Source organism: Oxyura jamaicensis, chromosome 4, assembly GCF_011077185.1.
Source record: "Oxyura jamaicensis isolate SHBP4307 breed ruddy duck chromosome 4, BPBGC_Ojam_1.0, whole genome shotgun sequence".
Lineage (NCBI taxonomy): Eukaryota > Metazoa > Chordata > Aves > Anseriformes > Anatidae > Oxyura > Oxyura jamaicensis.
The window spans coordinates 72,725,178-72,746,418 of NC_048896.1; the positions used below are offsets into that span (position 1 = coordinate 72,725,178).

General features: G+C 36.5%; 1 protein-coding gene and 1 long non-coding RNA gene across 5 annotated transcripts in view; one reads left to right on the forward strand and one right to left on the reverse strand.

Moving 5' to 3' along the window:
* The window catches only part of LOC118166828, a 9,436-nt gene extending 6,540 nt beyond the window's left edge, over positions 1 to 2,896 (forward strand). The window contains exon 3 of the long non-coding RNA XR_004750742.1: positions 2,885 to 2,896. This is a non-coding gene — a long non-coding RNA (uncharacterized LOC118166828). The remainder of the gene's footprint in view (positions 1 to 2,884) is intronic.
* KLHL5 (kelch like family member 5) overlaps positions 1 to 21,241 on the reverse strand; it is a 57,487-nt gene that overhangs the window by 13,620 nt on the left and 22,626 nt on the right. For all 4 annotated transcript variants that reach the window (XM_035326000.1, XM_035326001.1, XM_035325997.1 and 1 more), the window contains 4 exons: positions 18,011 to 18,193; positions 9,703 to 9,839; positions 9,070 to 9,266; positions 1,584 to 1,796 (listed from right to left, as the gene is read on the reverse strand). In XM_035326000.1, coding sequence (XP_035181891.1) covers positions 1,584 to 1,796; positions 9,070 to 9,266; positions 9,703 to 9,839; positions 18,011 to 18,153 — 690 coding nt within the window. In that variant the 5' untranslated portion in view covers positions 18,154 to 18,193. The remainder of the gene's footprint in view (positions 1 to 1,583; positions 1,797 to 9,069; positions 9,267 to 9,702; positions 9,840 to 18,010; positions 18,194 to 21,241) is intronic.

Below are 21,241 nucleotides of genomic sequence, written 5' to 3' on the forward strand. Positions count from 1 at the left end.
TCTACACACTTTTTTTTTTTTTTCTCCCCCCTTTTTTTTTTTTTTTTTTTTTTCTTGCCCCGCGGCGGGGGGGCCCCCCCCCCCCCTTACATTGCTACAGTTTCAAAGTATTTCCTGACACTTTTTTTTCCTTAAGTATATGAATCTAGTATTCTTCACATCTCTCCTTGCAGCATTATTGATTTCAGCAAGTTGTTCAATTTTCTAATTTAATTTCTTTCAAACAGCTTTAACTCTTCAACCGTAACGCTGGAAACCTTTTCATTATGTTAGGTTTGCTGTCAGATTGCCTAACGTCATGTGATCATGAAGCAAAACATGATCCTGAAAACTCATTAAGACTCTTTTGTGTACTTCAGCCCAATTCATTCAATGCACTAATTGTTGCCTTATTAAAATCACAGCTGTAGCACTTTACCTTGTTACAGTAATAAATAAAAAGGCAACAGTGAAATGTGATATTAAAAATATATGTATTTGGAGAACACATGAAAAAATAAAATAATTAATGATATGTGATATTGGATTTTGTGTTTCATTCCGATATTTTTCTAATCAGCTATTGACTGGACATAGTTTGATTTCAGTACATACTTCTGGGTAAATTCTTTACTTTCAATTTATAAAGATGTTTCAATTGCAGTTAAATAAAAGGAACACAGAAGTGGTTACAGACTTTATACATGATCATCAATTAATTAAAGGTGCAAAAATAGAATGATTTCCTCCAGGTCAACTGGCTTGCACTGTATTATGTTTCTAGAAGAAGTGAGTTGCAAGGTCAAGGCTGCACTTGAGAAAATCCTGCCAACGCATATATAATCATCAGCATGGAAACACTAATACTAAAATGCTTCCTTGTGAATCTTACCAGCCAGCAAGATACTGAATTAGAGACAACACACGATGTTTTGTATCTATCACTGTGAATCAAGTAATATCATTTTTGTTGTATTAATGACTTCCACTTATTATACATATTTCATTAAAAAATGTATCGTCTTATTTAAGAGATAATTCCCAGGAGAAATGCACGGCGAAGTCCTTTGACTTATTTATAATAAGTGTTAAATATTACTAAAGAAAGGACAGCAAGGAAGGCTAAAAAAAGAAAAAAAAATCAGTTTATGTGCCTGCTAACATATAACAACTACGGTGCTACACATTACACTAACAAGAGGAGTCATTCCCACAAGACTAGGAAAACTATCATTCACAACTGTTCAAACAAACCAAACTCAAAGACTTCCTCAATGTGTGTAAATGTTCAAGAAAAATAAAAAGTACCGCCTGGGAAAAAATAACGTACCCAAAGATGTATTACCAAGGGTAAATGGAAGAAAAACATACAACTCCAAATGATTTATTCAAATTGTATCTCCTTTACCTCAAGGACAATTATAACTATCATGCCTGTACAACATGTTAAGTCCTTATACGCCACTCTAACAAACCAAATTACTAAAGAATTTAAAAGTTTCTTTGTTTTGTCACTATCACTATACAGATGCTGTAGGCACGCCCACTAGAACCACGGCATACTCTAGGTAGGAGAGAAACTAGGCAGAAATTGAGCAGTTTACTTGTGGAGCAAGCAGAGGCAGTCTAATGTAAGCCAGGAGTTTACTGAGATCCTTCCTTCTCTGTTCCAAATCATGTCGAACCCATGTAAGTAGTGCATTCAATATAGTTTCTTCATTAGGAATATTCATGTCATCACTCGCTAAAAGCTTTGCAATTTCGGTGGCTGGCAATAACAGAAATTCCTGGTTTCTAATTACTTCCATGAAATTTTCCTGAAAAAGAAAAAGAAAAGTATTTTGAATACAGTTGACAGCTTCCTTTGAGGACCGTTTTTTTCCTCTTCTGTTTTTATTATTTATTTATTTTTATTATTTAAGGAGTTTATTTAACTCCAACTACATCTTCCCCACTTGTCCATCCTTCACGCTACCTCTCAGTTGTACCAGTAAATGCCACTGGAGGTGCCCTGGGAGAAAAAAATATGTACTCAGTTATTTTGACTAATGATCATTTCCCAGACTCTACCACTTGGTCCCACAAAGAAATGTGCTGAAACAACTGAGGGTGAAGTGCACAGACAGAAATGAGCACCGGGTTGTGGGGCTAATTATCATGATACTGTGAATTGAAGAAATACTTTCTGAAGTATACGTTAAAAAAATAAAAGGGTTGGTTTGTTTCTTTTGGTTATGTAGAACACAATGCTTTGTGAAGCAGAGAGCATAACATGCTGCAACACCTACTGGAGACACTTTTAACTGTTTTCATTACTGCTAGATTAAACTACAGTGATTCAAGTTTTCAGAGGAAATAAACAACACTGACAATTTCATTGTTCATTTTCAATTGGATATTTGAAGTTTATTTTACTATTTTTCAGGTTTTATACAGCTAATCTGTTAGACTGAGGGGGAGAAAAACATACAAAGAATCCACAATATTGTACACTGATTTATTAACAATATTTACCTTGATAGGAGTATTCAATTTTCTAACTTGTTCTGTCATTTCCAGCAACAGATTCTTACTTCAAAGGAAGAAAATTCGCAATATATAGCACTTCTCACACTAATATCCCGTTACCTCAGAACAATAGGACTTGCAGAATATTCTAAATGGATTCTCATAGGCTTCGACAGAAGCAGCAGAAAAACATATGGAAATACAATCAACATTATGAGCTTACAGTGAAAAACCTAAATGTTTTTTGGAATGCAAGAGAGAAAGGTGAGATGATATATATTCCTTCCCCGTACACATCTACAAGGCAGAACGGGAAAGAAAAGTAGAAGCAGTCTATAAATCACAACGTGTTCTTACACTTTGATAGTTCAAAAACCAATTATCTCATACTCCAAAGTGAGAGTAGATTCATGGCAGTAAAACAGTATTACAATCAATTTAGTAAACGTATTGTTAATTGCTAGATAGCTAAACAGCTGCATTCTGGCTTTGCTACCTGCGCTTATAAAATATATGGAGGATAAAATGCATTAGGATCCACAGATGGGGAAGCCTAACTGGACCAACTACCGAAATCACCATTCTTTAGGATCTTGTTTATTGACTTAGAAAGAAATGCACACTAATGAAAAACCTCTGCATTGAGAAGGACCTACACACTGGGAAAAAAAAAATAGCATTTGTAGGGTGAAAAATAGGGATCAAGTTGTGAACAGAAGCAGGACCGGCACTGCAAAACAGGTACAAATTTAGCAACAAAATGGAAAAAAAAAATATAGCACCGTTTGGCATTGCATATGCAAAAGGACACCATGACAACAAAGCAAAAAAGGTTATTGCTTTGCCTAATCATTTAATTCAAAACAGAGTACCTCAGTACTCCAAAAATACTAATGAACTGAACAATGCTGAGCAAAGAGGAAAAAATAGTAAGGATTTAATCCATCTTATCTGGAAGCTGCACGCATAATTATGCTACACGATGTCTAAGAGGAAAGATCAAAGTGACTCTGCTACACACGTAACTCTGGAGTTGATTTAAGAATAGGAAACATTAGGAAAATAACTGGAAGTGTTAATCTGTGCACATAGTAACTGTGTATTCCTGCTGTGTATTCCTGGACAGAATTTGGAAAGGAAATTTTGAGATTTGGTATCTGAAAAGCTTTCCTGGTAGAGAGAACCAACTGGTGACGCAAACCTAGCGCTTCTGCATCAAAATTGTAATAGGTTACAAGGGGGACATAACTCTCTTTTCCTCTATAATTAACTCTGTGTATTACAAAATTGCAGCTAAGAAAATAAGCAAATACAGATATTAAAAATGGTGAAAGGATCACACAAATATTCTGTAGCACTACCCACACCCGCTTTTCTTTATTTTACTCTGGGAGTAAATTGAAGCTGAAAAATAATCTGAATTATTTCCAGGTTTAAACATGCTGTTCACAGAAATTCAGATTCCACTGGGGTCATTTCTTTCATGGCTGTTTTTTGGTTGATTCTGTGCTAGAGCGTATGCAAGTTGCAGCTGTCCTTTTAGTTTTGCTGAATGTACAGGGAAATATAGAGCAGTATACATGCTGAATATGCAGCAGTGACAAGAAGAAAAGCCAACACTTACTACCTTAAATTTCCCATATTGTCTATCCGGGTCACAGGAAGAGGAAGGGGAAAGCACCTGCATGGAAACTCTCATTTGTCTCTGAAGGCAATGACAAGCTGATCTTGTATAAGACAGTTAGCAATCTTCTTTAGAAAGTTTTTTTACCAACTGGATTTAATCACTTCAACAGCTGTTGTGTGTAAAAAGCCTGATTTTCCTTCTTGTTGCTTGTAGACAATTGCTTTCTGATGGGAACAAATTCAACTTCCTCTTGCTCCCATTCTATTTTTAAAGTAGACTCCTTGTGAGCACAGTATCAAAGCATTCCACTGGGAATACAGCCACAATCTTTGGCCTATGTCTGTTTTTCTTTTCCTTTTTTTTTTTTTTTAAAATGATCAAAATCTGACAATTCCTCTTCCTCTACAGACAGAGATTCTGAAGACAAAAAGGAGGAGCCAGTGTGTCATCTCCTAGCATTCTTAACCTCCTCATTAGCCTTTGCTTTCCTTCTTCTTATGGGAACTCTCTGTGGAAGAACAGGATATTTCAGAGAACAAATGGTCTGCAGTTTCGGTTGGAAACTTTATCAAATGAGTAGCCTGAATTTTATGTACTGGCTAAAACAGGGACACAGTGGCATTGTTCATCCAGATCATAACCTTAAATTCACCCTTCAGCAGCTGCAGAGTGAATAATACTGATATTCTTAACCAGAGGTCTGTCTTGGTACAGAGCAAAAAATATTAGGAGCACATGAAAGAGGTCATGATATTTATTTTTAAGTGATACTTCATCCCCACAGTTGAATCCAGTTAGATAGTCAGGCTCCCTCTGTACTAAATCAGAAGGATTAAAATCTGAGACTGCATCAGAATACCCATAGGCTGAGAAAAACTCTACATGGGAGTCCCACAGGATGCTCTAACCACAGGGATCTGTTTGAACTCCAAACTTGGGCAAAACTGAAAAGCAGGTGGTGTTTGACTCATAGGATCTGAAGGGGAATGTAATTTTGTCATCTAGTGGCTACTTTGGTCAGCTGGTCAACCGAAGTATGCATTAACTAAGAACTGAGCTATCTGACCTCCTGATAAACTGTTATAGGCAGATATGTATAGGATGGCAGCTACTTTCCTTTTAGGCAGCTTTGACTGCAGTGGTTAGCAATAAACCAACCTAACTGTTCCTGGCATGCCCTGGGTTTGTTTAGAGTACAACTATTGCAGCTTTGCACCTCTCTACGTAGTTTTGGGATTCTGAAACAGGTTGGGCAGCATGCAGAAAACTATTTAGTCCGACTGAGGCAATACTAATCTTTTTTGCTAGTCAGAACCATACTCAGGGAACTTCAAAGACAGAAATATCCTGAGTTTTCATGGGTGAAAACAAGCGTACAACTACTTTCAAAATCACTGAGCAGGGTACTGCAATTTCAGGTGCAAGAACATAAAATCATTGTTTTAGGCATTGACACAGATTTTGGATCTGCCCTTCTGTAGACAAGTGTTGCAATTTCTCCCCTTTTTATGTCTGGAAGACTTCGTATGAAATGCAACATGACTTTGCTATGCTTTAATGTGTGGAGAAGTGAGGATCAAATGTTACAAAGCTATCTAGACATGGATTGTCTTGTCTTAAGCACTATCACATTTGATGTTTAAAGTATCTTTTTTTTTTTTTTTTTTTTAATTGTAATTAAGAAAGTATAAATTTGGCTACTGATGAAGCTACTGCCACTTACTTAAGACCAGCTACCTCTCTACTCACCGCAGACATTTCATGTTCTGGAAATAATATTGGCTACCTTTTTCTCATCTGAAAACATTAACTTCCCTTTAGTGTGAAAGAGGAGCGAATGGATTTCATTCAAGGTACACTATCAACTAGTTCAAACAAACAAGAAGACAAAGCAGCTGTTTCTCTGACCTGAAGACAGCTAAATTCATCAGCAGGCATTATGCTAGAGGGCATGAAAAATGCACAGAAGGCACTCTGTTTGAAAAGGCATTATGAATTAATGTGAACAGATATACTACTGTCTAGCCTAATAAAATTTCTAGATTTATAATTGTACGACCCCAATACTATGTAAAAACTATAACCAAGCAGGATAATCTTTGTACAAAAGATACCTTGATCTAAACACATCTCATGATCCTGTCAACTGTATTTTAAACCTGATGCATTAAAAATCAAATACAGAGTTGCTCTTTAAAGAGCATTATACCCACAACTGATCACTTCAGTTTATTTCATATTTCACTTAATGCACCCTGAGGATTTTTCAAGCCTTGCTTAGCTTGCAGTGTCAAAAAATTGACCTGTTTTGATGATAACCTTGAAAATTTCTCTCTTCTGAATAAACAGCCTAACTGTCTACAGAGTAACCAATAAAATAACGCAACACTGAAGCCCTTTTAGCATAACATACATCTATAACCTCTGATATGAAGAGATGCGGCATTCAAATCCATCTTACTCATTTATATTTTTAATCACATTGTAGGGTGCAATTAAAAAATGCCACGAAATCATACTAATGTTTTCCAGTGACACTAATGAATGTTATTTAGACAGAGCAGGTCTATTAAAAGAGGTAAGCCTACTGGGATAACTCACTGATTGGTCCTTCAGTTTAACCAAATGCTCATCTCATCTGAATTTCTGGTCTTCATGTAAATAAATATTTTAATTAAGCTGGTGAGATGCTAATCAAAATAATGCATGTGTCATAAAAACTGTTAAAACTGATAAGTTGCTTTAACTGAAGAAAAACAGGTATATGACAATTTTATTTCATGAAAGGAAAAGAAAGTCTCACAGAATGTAACATATATACATTAAAATACAACCATTTTGTATTATTCATTACCTCCTACTTCAAAAAGGAGCAAAATTACTTGGAAAAGCCAGAAGTATATAACTACTCAGTATAATCCCTCATTACTGCAGCATATAATTAGTTCACTGTTTTAACAAGCAGAATTTACAGGTACTACCAGTGTGCTTAACCCTTATGTTCTAACACTTCTTAATGGAAAGAGCACCAAGTGGCCAGTACTTAGTACCACTGAACATTTTCTTCTTTCAAACAGCTTTTAAACAAATTAAATTACTTGGGGATTTATTTTAATTGACAATTCAATTTGACTATATATTTCTATGCAGTTTCCATAGCAACATTCATTTCAAGCTAAAGAAGCTGTTTCTCTATTACTCATTATTACAAATATTCAATTTCATGTCTCCATTGGAACTAAACAACATTAAAAGAGGCCTAGGGAAGAATCCATCTAGCACAACTAATTAGTTTTGAAAATGGCTTTTTAAAAACCACCTAATTTAAATTTAATCCACATCAAAGCCTTAAAAGCAACAATTTTGCCACTGAAGTAAACAACGGCCAAAAGGCATAGAACTATTTTCCTGGGGTCTGAGCAAAAGAAAGATGCTGTAAGAGAGTTCATAGCCTCTTTCCCCTTAAAAAGCCATGGATTGCCAATCAAAATAGTACGACTACAATCCCTAATAGTGATCTTAAGGACATTAGTCTAACATCTATCAACATTCTGATCTTGGCAGTTGACTGATAAAGGTTGTGAGGGACATGGAAATAACACACAAGCTTATTCTGAAAAAGAACAAACAGCTCAAAGGAGGAAGGCTCTCTTTGTGCTTTTCGTGTCCCTGTTTCTCTCTACGTTAATTCTAATAGTCCTCAAAGGCATAAAATACATTTATCTTTGCTGTTTCATCTGTGTATCTAATTGAAGTCTTCCCGTTTTCGTTTGAGCAATAATGAAGGTCAAGAATGGAACCATGTAAGTTATAGTCTGCACACTATTTATTGACCTCTTTTGGTAAATTTCTGCATGTACATAATTTTAAAAGATTAGAGATCCACTCACTGAGGAAGAACAATGATATAATTGGAAAAAGAGATGGCTACTTTAAGCTGTAATAAATAATAAACTAAATTTACTTGAAGCCAAGGAGAAACAAAAAAGGCAACAGCACTTTCTAAAACTGCACAAAAAAAAGCAGAAGGAAAGCCATGGACTTCTAATAGTAATTGCATGACAAAAAATTAAACCTCTTGGATCTATCTAAACATAATGACAATGCAACACCAAACTACACACGCAAATTATGTACTGTCTCCATTCCCACATCACCAATGCAGTATCTTCATGACCTCATTCAGGTCCCAGGAGCTTACACAGGCAAAATTTCATCAAGAAGAGAGAAAAATACTTCACAAAACTCTGCAAATAACAGATGAACTGACTTAACTCGGAGATAAGTATCATGCCTTCTTCTGCTGGTAACATTACTATAATATGCTGGTGAGAAGGAAAAGAGCATTTACATCAAAATAAAAGCATGACTATTGAAAAGATTAAATTTAATTAAGTTGGCAGGTCAGTCTCTCTCTAAATTAACTCTGCAAACATCATTGGCAAATTTGCATTTGGCCACATATAGCCTAAGATCAAATCATTTGATGCCATGCTGATATTCTATTACTAAGAAATCAAGTATAATACAGAATCTATCTTGGTGAATTCTTACATTTATACCCCAGGTGTAACCTAGAACCTGATTACTCCAGCTTGTTGTGAAATGATTTATTGATCTGTTATTTTGGACTAGATGACGGTAGCTAGCCCGCTGTTAAGTGTGTAGTTTTTGACTGACAGAAATATGAACTAGCCTTTGAATGATTTTATTGAACGTGTATAACATAATTCCACTGCCATTACAAGGAAGCATTATGCATGCCTCCTTTCTTCCAACTCTAAACCAGCAACTTTACAGTTATTCTGTCATTTCTCATCATGGTAACATATGTGCATTCTTGTTTGGAAAATGGTCAAGGCTTTCTGTAGGAAAAACATTGCTATTTTACTCAGACAAACATTCTGTATTTTCCTTATTAAACTAACTGGATGATGCTTAAAAGAACAACATACCATAGTGTAATTGTGAGCCACTTTGTGCAAGTCAGTGCAACCCTGTGCATCAGCAAAAGATCGGATTCCAAGGCAATTGGACGGGTGAAGCTGCTTCATGAGAAATTTACAGCATGCTTCTACAACCTGAGAGAGCTGAAGAAGGCAAGCTGTAGACAACAGGCACTCAATATTATCTTCTTTTAATTCAAGGCGACCTATCAACATTAAAAAGCAGATGATACAATTTTTCTTTTATGATTTGTTACATTCCCCAAAATTCAGACGCAACAGAATTATTTACAGATTGTGTGACAGAACATAAGGCTTGGCAAATATCACCTTCAACTTTACATAACCAGCTTTTCAAAATCAGCACCTATAATGATGCAAGGAAAGGGTATCCATTCCTTTTTCATCAGTCATGATACATTCGAAATATTGAGTTAATCTGTTAATTCAGCATATAGTATTATCAGAGAAACTACGTCTAACCAGGTTGCCTCAGGTAACAGCAACGGGTTTTTTTAATGTAAATGCAGAATTAAATTACGTGAATGACAATTCCTAAGAGCATTTGAAATCTAGTAATGGAATATAATGCTCACAGGAGGGCAATTCATTAGATCAAATCGCCATTTTCATTATAATTACCTGTATATGCATATTGAACCAGAGCCCACAATGCATTTGGCTCCACACCTTCCATCTTGATTTCTTCCTGTCTTGCTTCCCTCACATCATTGGTAAACATTGCTGCAAAGTAGTCCGAAACAGATGAGAGAACCAATCTGAGCACATCATGCAGGAGAAAAGGAGAAAGACAAAGAGAGGGAAAGAAAAAAGCTTAGTCAACCTGATGTTTGTTAATTTATGAGTCATTATTTTACAATTTGAAAAAATGTTGTATGGAGAAAAACATTTTTAAATTGACAAACTGCTCCACACTCCAGTTCCCCTCTATGAATAACGAAGTACTGTGACTGAATCTACATTTGCTGCTGAAGTAAACAAATTACTCTTTCAAAGCTCAGTGACTTTTGATAGTCTATGTGGCAACAACCCACAAAACCACATAAAATTGGAAATCGAATATAAAGAAACATAATGGAAATTGAAAAAAAAAGTCGAGATCCATTTGTATTATGTCGGTTAAGTTTTCAAATGTGAAAGAATGACTTGCTAGTCCTTTTTCAAAGTGCTTTCAAACACTTTTACTCTTGGTGCATGCATATACATTCATCTACTAATGCTGATGACAGGACTGCACACAGTCAACATGCAGATGGTACAGACAACAAAACCCCATAAGGAGGTAAATATGCTGCACAGAACAAACTAATTAACAAAGTAATCTATTTTGTGGATATGTACTGAGCATTTTATTAATTCTGATTATTTAAAGATACTGAATAAGTAAATGTGGTAATCTGCTCAACAGTTTTTTTTTTTTTTTTGCATTAATTTTATATATATTTCATGTTTTATTCTAAGTGCCAGTCCACACGTGTAAGAATGAAGATGTCTCAGTATGCGTTCACAGGGCTAGAGTTAAAGAAGGAGAACCACTGAAGACAGAATATTCAATCCACAGTTCTGCTGTATGAAACCTACCAGAACTATTGAGGAAGCCTGCTGTTCTTGTTCCCAAAATACCACCAGGAACAGCCTTGTGGGTTGTATGAATGTTTGTGCTGCAGTAGCACGCTATTGTCTCGCTCACATAGAATTCAAATATAAATACACTTTGGTAGTTACTAAGCCACAGAAACATCAAACTCAAGAATCAAGCCTACTGCAAATATGCTACGCAGTCCATCTGCATATATTCAATAAATCAAATACTTCAGGAAACATCAGTTTATCCTGTGTTGAGTCATTATATTGGCTTGTTAAGATGATGGAGATCTGGGACGTCAAAAGAGTAAAATTCACTTAAAATTTGAGCACCAGAGGAATAAACCTCAAATGTATTAACAGCAAGGATTTGCAGGTATACATATGAAGTCATGAATTATATAAAAAAAAAAACCTGCCTCTTAATTAACTGCCAAATTAACTGCAAAGAACTCTCTCTTATTTAATTAACTGCATAGTAATAAATAATGACTGCTCTCAACTACTTTTTTCCCCTGCACATCTTCTGAACAATAACCATTTGGAGAGGTCTACAGTCAGGTAATCCTTTTTTTTCTACTTGCTAAGTCAGTAGAGTTCTGTAAGAGTATACATGGAAAAAAAAATCTTTTTAAAATCCTCTATATTTGAAAAAGTTTTGTAATGAGAAATAAAGTTATGTTATTTTAAAGAACATACAGTTCTTGAAATACAAGATTTATTCTGTATCTCATTTGTGAAGAAAAATTAGGAAAGAACTTTTAAATGCATCTTTTCTAAGCGTTTTAACCTCATGTTTAATGACACCTGCAATTGAATGGAAATATTGCCTCCTAAAGAAGTTCAGTGAAATTAGAGTAAATTAATATAAACAACTTGGGAGAGTTTCTACAACTGCTTTTTGATTTAACAAGATTAGATCTGTGTGTGCAAAATAGAAGTTCTTACCACAAGGAAAGTGTGTACATGGACAGATTTAAATAATCCAAGTATCCCTGCAATTCCAATTAAAAAAAAATAAAAAGGAAAGAAAAAAGAAAAGAAAATATTCAAACTCTGGCAATATCGTCTTGAACTTCTATGTAGAATAGAGCATGAAAAAGAAAGGTCTGTCACGGGAAACAGAACCTAACACCAAATATTGACTTAAAAAAAAACAAACTAACAGTGCAACTGTTTTAGTTAGCTGCACCATTATATACAAAATGGTTGGACTGTACTTATCTTAGCAACAACTGTTGAAGAAATGCCAAATAATAACCCAAAGCTCTGGACAAACACCTCCTACCAGCTGCAGTGGCATCACCAAAATTCTCCGTCATTTCCAGTCTTTAAGTCCTCCCGAAGAAATTATTTAAAATTCAAAATGCAATCCACTTCATGTTTTTGCTAACCTCGTTCAGATTGATGAGAAGGTATATACGCTTCACAATGTTATGTGCTTTCCAGAGAGTGACATGCATATGCCAAAACAGCATGTCCAGCTCAGGAGCAGATTAAAACAAGTGATGTGCCAAAGTTATATATTACATGGATAACAATGTTAATTTTAGCCAACAAGCATGTTCACAATAAAAAGTCTTCCAACAGGTATCCACATATTTCTCTAAATATAACTTTTTCAAAGAAAGAGGATTGAAAGATACAGCGACAACACATCAAGGTAACACTGAGCTAGCATAAAATAAAACACAGGCAGACTTCCAGTCATCTGGCCTTATACTGTCCCGTGTTTTTCTCAGTAGTCAATAAAAATCAATTACTACTTCACTCATGTCATTTAACACCCACTTGTTCATTGATTTCTTAATCTCATTACTAGTAACTGATTTTGCTTTCAATTTTTTTTTGGACTGTCTGAAGATAAACTGCATTCCTATGTACAGATTGTACAACGTGAAGCAGTTAGACCTTCATGTAACTGAACTGTCCACAGAAGGATTTCCCCACCCTTATTTACTAAAAAAGCTCTGAAATAGCTACGTGACAAGTACAATTTTTCAGAAGGAAACCTGTGCGATGACTATAGAAACTACACTTATCAATAATATCCACAATCTCCCTGACAGTTTGAGCCATCATCTGCAAATGAGGGCCTCGTAAGAATTCGAGAATTACGAATTCAAATTACGAATTCCAGAGAATTCGTAAATTCTCTCGAATTTAACACAGAGAGATTCTCTATTATTTATAAATCATTATATTTAAAATATTTGACCAAATCAAGAGTTCACTGGGAACTACTGATGCTACAAAATGCTGCCTTTCCTTATTTAGAAACTGAAGTTATGTTTTTTGTATTCTTACTTTGTAGTCTTTTTTCTATCAGTAACATTTCTTTCCTAAGTGGCCCAACTAAAATGCCTATGAAATTCTATGAAATTAGTATACGGAAACATTATAGAGGCTTCTAACAGATCATATTTTTTTAAGAAATAGCCTTAATACAGTTGGAATTGTATTGCTGTTAACACAGAATGCATTTTACCTTTACTGTCCTTATCTAATTACAAGAAACATGCAAAATACTCAAATCTGCAGAGATAAGATTGCAAGAATTTGCCTACTGAGTTATAAGCAGCAAACCGACTGCTCTTTTTTCAGTCCAGGAAAACGTAGAATAAGAGAATAGCCTGAGTTAGAAGGGATCATTGTGCTGGGTCTGGCTGGGATGTTAACTTTCCCTGCAGCAGCCCATACATTGCTGTGCTCTGCACTTGTAGCTAGACCAGCAGTGGTAACACACCAGTGTTGTGTGTATTGCTGAGCACCAAGACTCCCTCCACACCCCCCCCAAAGCCAACTTTCTTCTCCCCCTCTTCTTCTGAGGAGGGGGAGTGAGAGAGCAGTTGTGGCAGAGTTCAGCTGCCCAGCTGGGTAAAACCATGACACCCACAAGGATCCCTGAGCCCTACTGATTGGTCTCTCATGCGGAAAAAAAAGTAAGCAAATGCCAAAATTTTTCATCTGGGAAATCGTAAGATGTGTGAACAGTTAATCTCTCGGGAGGAACATTCAATGGCTATGCACTAAGTTACTGACAAAATCTGCATGTTTTAGTGTGTTCTCCTGTTCTTACGGGAGGTTCTAGCGTTACTGATTTCTTCAATTTCTGTGGTTTGTAGTGATCCAAAACCAGGAAGAGGCACCATGACAGATTAACTCACTTTGAAGAGCTAGGCTAACTTCACTGTTATTTACTAAGAGCCAGTAAAATGTGTGTACTTCTTGCTGGAATGGCCATAAGGTGCCTCATCTAGAGGGTTTTCTAGGCCTTCAAAGCAATTATTGGGTAAAATGCTGGCAGCTGCCAAACCTGGCACTTCATAGATTTACTATCTCCCAACCCAATTCACCTGTTGGAATGACATGAAGCTTCCTAACAACTTCAAGATAAAAGGGCCAGTTCCTAGGCACCTCCTGGTTTCTGGCTGTGTAGTGGCTGAGAGTAGTCCTAGGGAATTTGACAGCTTGACCTCCTGCTATGAAGCCCCACGTACAGTGGTTGCTTCAGCTAGTTTCTGCTCTCGATAACAAAACATGTCAGAAATAAAAGGTGTCTATGAAAGTGATACCATCCCATAATACCATTCTGTATATTTAAATTAAACTTGTTTAAAATACCTAAAAATACATGCAGCATGCAGAATTTGATGTTGAAATGATATCCAATTACACCTTTCTTCCAGGGAATTCAAACCTTTCAAAATTCTTTTGCCACTTCTGACACAAAACGATGGTTACAATAAATCCTTTAGTAATATCTTTCAGAACAATCACGGTTAGTAGCAACAGACACCTTTCTGGCATAAAGCTAGCAGAGAAGAACTGCTTTTAGATATATTTTGATTTTTCAGAAACACACCGTGTGTTCAACTTTTATAAACATATAATTACAACAATAAAAAACTGCAGTGAAGAGCTTACAAAGTAAGATAATACAGCAGTGTGTGGAAGTAAGGAAGTATTATTAAGCCATATGGAAAAGAAATACAAAGATAAATAAACCTAAAGATAAAAAAAGTCTGCAGACCAGGATTTGTACTCTTCCAAACAAGTTTACTAGCCATTAGAGTACATAAGCTTCCACCTCCCTTCTTTCCTTCAGTCCCATGCCTTTTATATTTTCATCTGTCAGCGTCAACAGGAAGGAAAAAAAAAAAAAGGCTCTGACAGATTTTCAGACTGCTGGTTAAAGAATGTGATGCAGTGCAAGCTTTAAATCCCCTCTGGCCAGAGATCTCCCACTCCTTAAGTGAGTTCTGACCATCAAGTTATTACTAAACTTTTACTGTGGATATAGCAGTTAGATTAATTTAATAAACAGAAACGTAGTAAATGACCTAGATGTCTGAAATTGCTGTGGACACATGAACACCACCTGCTACAAAAAACTAGACTCCGCTTCTCACATTTAATAGAGCCCTGCAACACTTCTTTACAGGAGTGGAAGGTTAGTGAGTAGAAGTATAATGCATTTTTTTCCTTGTAGAGAACTGTCCCCTTTTCTACTTACTTTTTGTTCTCTTAAAGAAGTTCTTAGCTATAATTTCAGCACAGAACAAGAAGATAAACAGCCTTAACAGAACAGAAAACGTTATATTCAGAAAGATTATGGCTATGTGCAATATGCTTACCTGTAGTAGACTCAGAGCCCTAATTCTTTGAATAGACTCAAATGAAATCCTCTCAGAATTTTACACTAATATACTACCTGTGCTTTTTACTATTGCAGACAACAAACTCACTGCTCTTTTCTCTAAATATATACTTACTTCATATACTTCAGAACATTCAAGTATCATGAAAAGCAGAAACTGGGAATTAAGAAAAAAGATACAAGAACTATTCAAAATAGTAGGCTCAAACCAGAAAATACGCAAATTGCTCTGTACATAAGAGTGATAAATAATAATGAAAAATTCTTACTAATTCTATGTGACCACATACTGAGAAAAACTTTTTTTTTTTAATTAAAAAGGCTGTCCAGTGTAAATAAACTTTGTTTTCTTACATGCCTTAGTGTGCTAAGCCTTTAATCTATTTAATAAATATTGTTAGTTATTAAATCTTAAGATAAAATAATCACGACTCTTCTTAAATATACTGAGAGTTCCAGCCTGCACACAATGCTAAAGAAGTCAGAACTTGGACAGGTTGATGCAGGCAGTACAAATCCTACATAATTTTTTTTCTTATAACACAGGCTACCACAAATGCATCAAGCCAATATTCTCACCGATTTGTTTTTTTGTAAATTTCTGAACCAAATGTAACTTTTCCATCTTTATATCTTGTGCTATGGAAAAGCTCCATTTTGAGTGAGGTGGCTTTGAACGTAATGAGATGAAGACCATAGTTATTTCTATGTTTCCCTGGGAAAATAACTTAAACCAGTAAGAGAAAGAACTTACTGTTGCAAAAGGCAAAGCTTCTTTGTAGGCTGCTCCAACATTAAAAAAGTGAACTAAGGACAAACATAAGCCTCCCACCTCCAGCTACAAGCACACAGTGTGCTTCTTTGGCCTTAACTTCTGAGCATATTTAAAACAATTCCAACTACAGCAAGATGCTTCTCCTCCTGAAGAGGAGGACAGAGCAAATAACAGGTGGCAGCATGAGTCTAATGCACTACAGAAATAGATGCAGTAGCAGAAACGGAGGGAGCAAAGTCAGTTCTATAAATAAATGAGGAACAGGTAAAAAAAAAACAAAAAAACAAAAAAAAAAACCAAAAAAACACATTAAAGAACTTTTCAGCATACAGAATGTTGTGTTTATCTTGTTAAATCAAAATCTTCCAGTCCTTACAAGATAGTTGCAGCTGTCCTCTGCACCCTTTCCACACTTTTTAAACATTAAATAAACCCAACCCCAGAATTATATGCTGCAAAAGTGCCATAAGGAAGTAAAATTATTTCTGTACTATTATCACCACTATTTTTTCTGTATACAGCAGTTTACAGCAAGCAGTAAAAAAGCTCTTTGACTTCTAAATTACTTCAGTGGGTGCAAGTCCAGTAGGGGTACGTGCATTCCCTGTTTTCATCCGATTTACTCTTTGCACAGGAACCGTGAAGTTTTGTGATTAATTTGAGCAAGCTGAGCACTGATCTTACACAACTCTGTAGCCATAGGGAAAGTCAAATCAGCTTGCTCAACCACACTTCTCTTGTCTCTCCAAAAATATTCATCATCCGCAGAAGTGTTTACAAAGGAATTGAGGTCAGGGGTTGGGTGGAGAGCAGGACCACCCATTTTAGCAGTAATTGCAGTAAGATTTGCTTTATCCCTGATTTTTCCATGTTGATTACAGTCTTGACTGTTTAAAAATGAGGTTTCATAAAATGAAGGCTCACTCTGAGAGCAATAGCAAGTTACACTGTAACTACCTCCCTGCTGCACAAGTTGGTTCCCATCCCCATGCTGTCCTTCCTTCAGTTGCGTCAGCACAACAGTGTGGCTGATTTCTAAATAAAAGCAGAAATCTGGCTTTTTAAAGAAAAATACCAAAGCCAAATCAGAAACCTCTCCCAGACTTTATTAACTGTAACAGCCTTAAGCTGTGGTTTCACTGTGAGGGTAGAAATCAGCAATGGAAAACAAGAATGCTTTAGGCTACTATTTCTGCTGTAGAACTAATCTTACAAAAACACAGCTTAATTACACCTAGGTTCCTATTCAAACTATTAATCCTGTGCATTAAATATTGTAACATGCTTCAGTTATTCATACTTTTCTTTCATAAATTTTTGGTATTTTCCAAGCATTTAAATGGCATTCTGTATTATCTGTTAATTATGCAGACGACAGTTATGGTAATGTTTGATCAAATTCATCCTTTTAACACTTACTGTCAGTGCTCAGTAATCTGCCGTCAAAGGATTTGTTACTACGGGAGACAAAAAACTTCAAGTGGACAAGAGACTGTCCTTGTTGCTAATTACGACTCCAAAAACTTAATTATAAGTTGAAAGAAAAACTTAAGTCTAAGAAAATTTATTTACTCCATTCAATCGTACAAAAACTACTACTGCTATTAATGGTCTTAGGGTGCATTTGGGACTTTTTTGGGGTCTTACTTTGTTATGCGAATACCTTACTATTTGCTTGGAGACAAAAAGTGTAACGTGAAAACATCCCAAACATTTTTGATGCTCTATCACATACAACAGACAGAAAATAATTTTTAGTTTACAAATAAATGTTAAAAAACATAAGCATGCTTAAAGTATTCCAAACTGTTTAGGATGTTCGGATGTTTTATAAACAAAACACAGAACACACACTTTGACACCACATTTGTAAACCGATAAAAGGTTACTCCAAATTATAACAAACTTACCTGTGAGCTGGAATTCTCCGATCGCCAGCAACTAACACCACATCGCATAGCTGTTTGTGTCTAAGATAGTTCTCCATCTTTTTAAAAGTTTGTTCAGCGTGATTGAGAGCCTGGAAAAATTCATCTGATGTACAGGGCTCCATAGTTTGACAAGATGATAAGGTATGACTGCTGTTGGAGGTTCTGCCGAAGACAATAACAGAAATCTTAGTTCGCACAATATTAAGGTGTGACAATTCTCCATACACATGATAAAATGAAAACCACATCCATACTCCCTTCCAATTTTATTGCCATTCATATTCATACTTTCTTTCTCCAAACCCAATCTAAGCCCTTATGAAAACAGATACAATAATTCAGTGCTGTACTTTTCAACTAATGGACACGCAGCGATCAGTCCAGTAATCACATCTATCTATCATTGTCAGACAGGAGAAAGAACAGGCATCTAGCAAGACTCCGCAAAGTGAAAAAATGATGGAAGGATGCAATAAGGAATCACACCTCTCCCTGCCACCCCACCATGCACATATGTTAAAATCTTACTTCACACTTAGCTTAGGATGCCTAGAGCAAAACTTGGCATGTATGGAGCCAGAAAAGGAGTGTGGATGCAAGGGAAAAAAATAATAAAAATCATGAAACACATCAATATACTACCACTTCTACTGCATGAAGCTTTAAGTATTTGAAATGAGATCCAGCACAGCAAAAGCCAATGGGGGGGAAAGCAAGGGTGGATGGGGGGCAAAATTATTCGTGTCCATACACACAGCAGTTCTCAAGAAAAGAGGAAGAAGATTGTAAATGGAATGCATGGGTCTAGGACATACAGGAGCTGGATCCTAGCTATGTAGACTGAGGGAAGCACACCTTTTCTTTATCACAATTCCTTCACTGACTACTCACTTTGCACTGTGCAGGCAACTTAAAAATACTCTAGACCTATTATAATACTTGGAAAGACGTGGATTCATGAGACCTACATCCTGAGCCCTATTCTCTCAAAGCTCAGTGCTTCGCTTAGGATACTCATTTGAAGAGGGGTCCTCCAATATCAAAGTCTAAATTTTCAGCAGAAATATGTTCTGTAGTTTCTGGGTTGTGCACATGTGCCCAGATAGCTAAACAGGCCAAGTAATCTGACACTGAGACTCAGATCCAGTAATGGATCAGAAACGAGATACCTGCCTACCTACTTCCCTTGAAGGACTTTATCTTAAATGTGCTCTGAAGTTGTGGTTAGGCATTTATTTAAGCTGCGTCAAGTTCTTCTCACCCGGGGGGTGTCAGGTCCATGAGTCACTTGTTCTGCTCCACCACCGGCCCTCTGACATGCTGGAACAAGTCTTCTTTGTGGCCATGTGTGAAACTGAATCAAGGAACTCATAGACCTGAAACATAAATGAGGGTAGGAAAAAACCTACCTTTCTCCCATATCAGCTCCTTGACCTGACTCACTCTGTAACCATGCAAAACATGATGTTGTCAAACTGGGTGGCATTTCACAGTGAAGGAGCAAGTACTCAGGGAAAGCAACTGTTGCATCTTTTTTTAAATCTGATTCCTCAACTTACTCCATTAAAAACAATCGCAAAGGAAAAAAAAAAAAAAGAAAAGAAAATAATCTCCAAGGTATCAGGGATCTGACTTATATTACGGCTTCATAAAAGAGCTGTGCAGATATGACTGAAGAAACTGGTATGGAGAAGGAAAAAACGTTCTCAGCCAACACTTTCCCGGCCCACACCCTCAGCAGAGCTACTGCCAGTCCCCAGGGTGCACATGTGCACCCTCTGTGCAGGGCTCACTGACAGTCCTGCTTTTGGTCAGTAAGGAAAAGGAACCTCAGCAGTGCCTGTTTTCCATGAGCCCAAGATAAAGCACTTCGGATACAACAGAGCCAGGCTCAGTTTGCTCCCTTACCTGAAGAAGTTCAGCACCACACCTGTCCTTTCTTCTAGCCAGTAACTTATAAAACTCTTTCCAAAGGAAATGAAAAGGAAAGGGAAAGAAAGATTAAGCTTCGATGGTCTATAAAGAGAACGTGAAAGAGACACTTGAATAGTTGAGGTGCTTGCACAAAAGGGAAGATGCAGCTACAAAAGGGGAGATATGGGCTATTTATGCCTATTGCCCAATGACCGCCTATGAAAAATTCAAATTCTCCCACCTTTTCTCCGAACTCTCTTACAAATCTGTGTCCCAGTTCAGTTCACCACAGTCTCAGCCAGGACAGCTGCAAGAAGAGAGGCAGGGCAGGCCCTGTTTTTCTCCCTCAGAGTAGCAGCACCGAAATTCCTCTCCAAATTCTTGCCTGACAACCTTTGCTCCTAGAGAGGAAAGCTGGGTACCGAACGCTGACCTGCAGTCTCCATGCTTTGAGCAAACATCCAGCTGAGAGGACCTGCACCTCAGTGCATCGTGGCAGTCCTGTTCCTTTTGGATTTGGCTCTCGACTCAGATTCAACTTTAAGTACAGCACAAACTTTCCCTCCCACAGGCTAGAGGCTCGTCTGCACACCTCACACATAATCACATTAAAGACCGATGCTGTCAGCATGTAAGATAGTTACATGTATTGAAGAACCCTTTCTACATAGTCCTTTAAGATTTAAAATAATATTTTTACCACGTTAAGTTAAATTATCATTTCCTCATTTTTATTATTGATAACTTAATGTTAGACTTTTTTTTGTAGTCTTCAACTTTAATCCCACTTCGGTGTTTCTTTTCATTCCCTATTTATGCCAAACAATCCTATCTAACACTAACCAACTGATAACTTTATTAAGTATTTAGATATAATAATTTATTAGGATGATCATAAAAACTTAAGTTACTCTAAGGGCAAGCTCTTCCCCATGCTAGCTACACATTTTACTATCCTGGTGACAAACATAAAAAATTAATATACTAAGGATGCTGGGTTTCTTCAAGTTCTCTGTCTAACAAAGTATTTATATATGAACATGCCTTTTTAAAATCAAAGCTATATAGAAACCATGCTAGAAAACCATTCATTTTCAAAGGATTTTATTTCTTGAAGTAGGATGCTTGGAACAAGGAGCTCTGCCCAGTAAAACAGCTCATCGCAAAGCAACGAAGCAATTAACTGAGCTGGTAGCAAAACAGGCACAAATGAGTTTCAAAAGTAACAGCATAGATGACGGTGGCTGGAGAGCTGAATTCACACCTCTCCTTCTGCTGTTTTTTGAGGTTTCATCA